Raw genomic sequence first — 5,469 nt, 5'->3', positions numbered from 1 at the left:
AACGCATGAAACCACACTTCACAAGCAGATACAGTCTGCAGTTGGTATTGTCACATTTAGGTTGCTTATGAATAATGAATGCCATGTGAATAGAGTCTGGCTGAATACAATTTGTCTGCTGTTCAGTTCACATCTCTTGTGGCATCTTCTGTCTCTGGGAACTCTGATCTGGCTGCTGTGGTAGCTCTGGTATTCCAAGGGCGGCACGTACCCGGGATCTTTGCTTTGATCTTGGCCGGCTTTGCGGTTGTATGGCTATTTGGTTTAAATGTATGCGTTGTAGATAGGAGCCTCTTAACTCACTATTCTTTGGGAATGTCATCGTGCACGTGCTGTAACTGTGTTTTGGATTGTTGTGCAAGCAGTGCTTTTGCAAAAGAACAGCTGGTTTGTGTTATGCTCGCATAACCATTTTTAGTTGTTTAGTTGCAAGATAACGAATAATGATATGATTTATGATTGCGAGTACCATTTATTGCGTCTTGAATGAACATTGTTTGTTAATTAAGGCGGGATTTTGATGAGTTGGCAACTGACCTGGTGACAGTGAATCGCATTTTTCGCTTGACCCCGCGTCTTTCCTCAGAAGCCTCAGCCAGTAGGTATGTCTCTATCAAATCAACCAGATGCCCGTGAGGTCTTGGTCATAGCCACCCCCCACCCGATGCTGGTCAGCCAATACACGTATTACCCACTGGTTACTTTCCAACGTGTTAGTTCTGAACTGCAAAAGAAGTCAGACATTTTGTATTGTATGTCAAGGGCAAACTGAGCTAGTTGTGTATCAAACACTGGGAACCTTAACATACATGTGTCTCCGTCCGCCAAGCTCATGAAAGCAGGACAGGCCGATGCATGTGTTACTCCTAGCCAAGTGGGTTCTCGAAGGTGAAAGGCTTCATTTGCTGTATGCTTAGACATCGTCTTCATATCATTCTCGTCTGTTATCATCCATTTTTCCCACGGCGCAAGAGGCGCCTCACTGGCTCCTAGGTTTGCTGATAATGTTTGGAAGTTGCGAACTGCATGTAAATGCGGCTAGTGGGAACACAGTGGTTGCAATCGTTAATATTACCTCGCATTTGTACAACTTTTTTGACAATATTCCTGCTCTTGTAATGTACATTCCTGTTAATAAGTCCAAGCATGCGAAGTGCCGTGCTCCTAGTAGCCCTTCATTGCTTTTCAGCCTTTAAATCCTGGAAATTGTAAGGCTTAACGCCGTGGGGGAAGGGTTCAAATCGCCCCCCCCCCCCCCGAAGGTTTTCCAGAATGGTTTCCGAAAGGCGCGGCGTAGCCACGCCAAATCTTGCATATCTGCAGGCAATTAAATAGCGGATCGTTTGGCATCACTAATTTATATGAACTTTGTAAGGTCGCTGACCTGAACACTTCCCACATCTGATGTACAGTGAGTCCAGTTACAGAATGTTTCCACTGGAAGCTGTCATGAATGACTTAAAGTTCTTTAAATTCACCCCTAGCAAAATTTGGAATAAGTGTATGATTAGGTTTAGCTAAATGACCTAGATGCAATACAAACCATACACTATGATGGCACTATTTTCTATCGCCTCACGTCAACTAGGAGAAAGATACTGGGCATGCGATACGCCTGCGAGTTCGCACAGTTTACCCAAGATTCAAGTGTTCACGTTATCACCCGAGATACAAGTCGGTCTTTTCGCGCAGAACAATACGCATGTTTCTGGCTGGGAGAGTCCGTCAGATCGCGCCTTTCTGTGTGAGGGTGTTCCTACTTTTACACGAGTGTGGCACTCACACACGGCATGTGATCCGTCGGAAAATTCCTGAGACCGCTCCTTGGAAGCTCTATCCACCAGCGGTGGATGTCTCACTTTCCCATTTCGCTAGGAGGCAGGTTTCCCCGGACGAGTTCCAGCTGAGGTCACTGAAGTTGATCGCGTCATAACCGGATCACAAAAAGACCTACACGGACGGAGCGAAAGTGGATGCCGGTGTTGGATGTGCTTGTGTGCAGGGTCCTGTCACACGGCCTTTCGTTTTGCCTGGTCACGCATCGGCTCCACATCCGAGTTAGTAGCCGTTCTTAAAGCACTTAACTACGCAGAAGTTGACAGTGACGATTAACACTTAGTTTCATCGGGCTCTCTCAGTAGCCTCGTGGCATTGCGGGATTTGGATTCATGACATCTCATCGTTCAGAGCATTTTAACTCTTCTTACTACACTGTCCCGATCCGGGAAGCAGGTGGTATTCTGCTGGATACCGAGCCACGTTGGCATATCGGGTGATGAAGAAGCTGATGCCGCAGCAGGGCATGCCACACACGCAACTGGCATCCCCATTATAGCAGTCCCTGCTAACGACCTATATGCAGTAGTATCAGCATTCATGTTCAAGCAATGGCAAGCGAATTGGAATGCGCATGCTGCCAAGAAACAAAGAGAGATAAAGCCCTAGTTGGGACCATGGGCGTCCGTCCAGCTGTCGTAAGTTGAGGTGGGATGAAGTGACGCTATGCCGCCTGAGAATAGGTCATGCATGCGCAACTCACGGACACCTGATATGTGGGAAGACCAACCGCGATGTCCTCGTTGTGGGGATCATTACATCGTACGACATGTCTAGATTGATTGTGCCCGCCTCGCCTCGGAACGCATGCACCATTTTGGATCAGAGATCATTGGATCACTTTGGATCCGTGCACCAAACAGTCTGTGGTATCTTGGGAGACGACTCGAGCTTAGTAAATGACAGTCATATGTTTTCTTTTTCATGTCATGTATCGGACGAAATCTTGTCCCCTCGCTTTGTTCACACACCATTGAAATGAAAAATAAGTTATGGGCGCCATGTGACCATTGTGGTCGGTGTGCCTCAGAGCTCAAATCGTCGTCATCATCACCTTAGTGTCTCACCTAACACTGACGCATCTACCAGCCATCCCTCATTAGTCAAAACAAGATCAAAAATTTCCACTCCCCTAGTGGGCTTACACGCCAGCTGCCGAAGAAAACTTTCTTCCAAGCATGCAAAAATGTTTTTGTTACGATTTGACAATTGGGTAAAATCTGCGTTCTATCCTGGGATGTTAAAATCTCCCAGGACCACATATTTTCTACCCATACGTCAGCCGGTTTCCTCTTATGAATATATATATATAGTGTATTTACGCGTGACGTATTGCCCTTTGGCATAATCGAATCAATCCAACGGGACTCCTCACCATTGTTTTTCTTCATGCTGTCTTCAATTTCACATTGCATGTGTGCTGTTTAAGTCCTTTTTTACATAGCTCCTTTTTATTACAAATACGCCGGCCCTCGGCGTCAACATGAACATGGATCACAGGTGCATACATAAAACGGCACAGGCGCCGTGCGCATGGTACAGCAGGCGTTCGCCAGCTGGCCTGCAGCGATAGCAGTCCCAGCTCACGAGCGGAATGATCACAGGGGAGTTCGCTGCCGCTTGCTGCGAACAAACAGTTCGGTTTAAGTCGAACCGAGGCGCGGGTCCAGCTGGAACTGCTGGTTCTCGGCCCAGAAGAGCTCGGGGTGCTCCTGGCGCAGTTGCGCATACTCGGGGATCTGGGCGGGTCCAACAGGCAGGTGCGCACCCTCCGGCTTGAAGCCGCCCTCGTCGGCCGTGTACGTCACGGTGTAGGTGTTGCCGTCATCGCCGACGAAAGAGTAGGATCCCTGTACGCTGAGGGACCCAGTCTCGGGCTCGGAGCCGGGAATCACCTGGCCCGACTCATCCACCTGGTGACGAAAACGGGAAACGTGTTCGTTCAGCCAGATAGACCCCACCGGACCCCTGAGGGCTCGGCTGTTTTGAGCTAAATATGTCTTTAAGTTCGTTGGGCCTGCCGAACAATTGTTTTTTAGTTATCTCCTTAGAAAGTTGTGGCTTGTGGCCCTAATTCAATCACTATCCTATTTTGGTCTGTCTTTGCACTTAACGTCGGGATGTTTTGGCCTCGCGGCCCACGGAAGGTAAATGCCTTGAAGTTATGATTCATTCGAAACGTTTTAGTCCGTAATGTTACCGCCGAAGACAAAACCTTAAAGTGGTAACATCGCATGCGTGACACCAGCGTCGAAGAACCGCTCGTTTGAATCACATCATATGGCATGCTCCTAAAGAACATCATTTATCACTGCCTGGTGCGACCAATGTCTTAGAAGATGCCTGTCTGGCACGGCTAGAAGTGGATGCCTTCGCCCTCACCTTCTGTCCGTTGTCGAGTTCATAAGCGTACTGGTAGTTGCCCTGCTCATCCTGCTCAAACTTCTCGGAGAGCACCCGCACCTCGGGCTGTCCCTGGGGCGCGGCCGCAGCCAGCGTCAGCACAGCGGCAACAACGAACTGAAAAAGCGCGCATTAGCGGTTGATAGCCATAGCATAGATAGATGGCATAGCACAGGTGAACCAGTGTAGCATTAGTCGGAAGTAGCCTGCGCAGATGCAACGAGGGTCTCAAACAGCGAGACATTGGCGCTGGCATGAACTGAAAACGCCGTGCGGTGGGACGGTTAACTCGTTCGTTAAGTAGAGGGATGCATGTAAGTCGTTATAAAATGCGGTGGGCAGTTTGCGGTCCGGGATACTCGGGCCAAAGACGTATTTATGCGTTTATGCCGTCTCGGAATGAGTCTGGACGAGAGTCAAGTTGCGCTGTCCTGGCACTGTGCTCCACGTTTTTTCACGTTAGCGTATAACACACGACACACTGATGTCTCACTGGTATTCACTGTGGTATTCCCCATTTTGGCAATTGCAGCTTACATAGAGCTCGTTCCTCAAATGGTGCCTCTACCAGTCCACTCTTCTATCACCACGGCCACCGTACTACCACTCTTCGAGCACGGTTGTGAGCGTTTTTGCCCGGACCACTCACCGTTCTCATGACTGCAGCGAAGCAGTGAGCGTCTGACTCGTGCCGGAGAGTCAATCACACTAGATAACGGATCCCAGACCATCAGACATATTTATACCCGCCCCTGTGCTGGCCTTCACCTCCACGACCGCTTTGCAGCTGAGCCATGGACACCCATTGGGAAATGACACAATCTAAGCATCTAAGCAGCTGTTGCAACCCGTTCAACGCAGCTGTAACGTGCGGCCGGTCCTCCCACCCGTGCCCGGATTGCACGGGCGCTCGCACGTGTTGCGGCGCCCAGCGAGCGTCCACGCCGGAGCGCGGCGCCGGGCGACCCGTTTGGCGGCGGCCCGGCTGACCTGGCGACCTTGCCCCCCCCCCCCCACCCCGCAGCCGCCGGCTTGCGACAGCGGTGTCCGAGGCGGCTGGTGCAGGTGCCGTGTCCTGCTCGCTGTACCCTTCACTGGTCGTCTGCCGCCGCCGGCGGTGGGCTGTCCGGCCGCCCCAGCCGCCGCCGGCGGACAGAAGCGCTGAGGTCGGGTGGGGTTGAGCGCACCCCTCCCCCCCCGCCCTCCCTCCCCCGCGGCTGGACGTCAACG

At 50.9% G+C, this 5,469-nt stretch overlaps 1 protein-coding gene across 1 annotated transcript; it reads right to left on the bottom strand.

The window, feature by feature from the left end:
- Nucleotides 1-2,427: 2,427 nt before the first annotated feature.
- On the bottom strand, nucleotides 2,428-4,920 carry LOC119093632 (flexible cuticle protein 12). Its single transcript, XM_037216623.1, has 3 exons — nucleotides 4,889-4,920; nucleotides 4,219-4,356; nucleotides 2,428-3,749 (listed from the first exon to the last, which is right to left on the bottom strand). Exons 1-3 carry the CDS (start codon nucleotides 4,895-4,897, stop codon nucleotides 3,480-3,482), a joined length of 417 nt encoding a protein of 138 aa, XP_037072518.1. The 5' UTR covers nucleotides 4,898-4,920; the 3' UTR covers nucleotides 2,428-3,479.
- Between the last annotated feature and the right edge of the window lie 549 nt (nucleotides 4,921-5,469).

Source organism: Pollicipes pollicipes, unplaced genomic scaffold, assembly GCF_011947565.3.
Source record: "Pollicipes pollicipes isolate AB1234 unplaced genomic scaffold, Ppol_2.1 Scaffold_4002;HRSCAF=4701_pilon_pilon_pilon, whole genome shotgun sequence".
NCBI lineage: Eukaryota > Metazoa > Arthropoda > Thecostraca > Pollicipedomorpha > Pollicipedidae > Pollicipes > Pollicipes pollicipes.
This window is presented reverse-complemented; position numbering and strand designations above follow the sequence as displayed.

Coding starts and splice junctions, on each gene's coding strand:
- LOC119093632 (XM_037216623.1), bottom strand. Junction 3,750..4,218: donor AACTCGACAACGGACAGAAG/GTGAGGGCGAAG, acceptor TTTCGTCACCAG/GTGGATGAGTCGGGCCAGGT.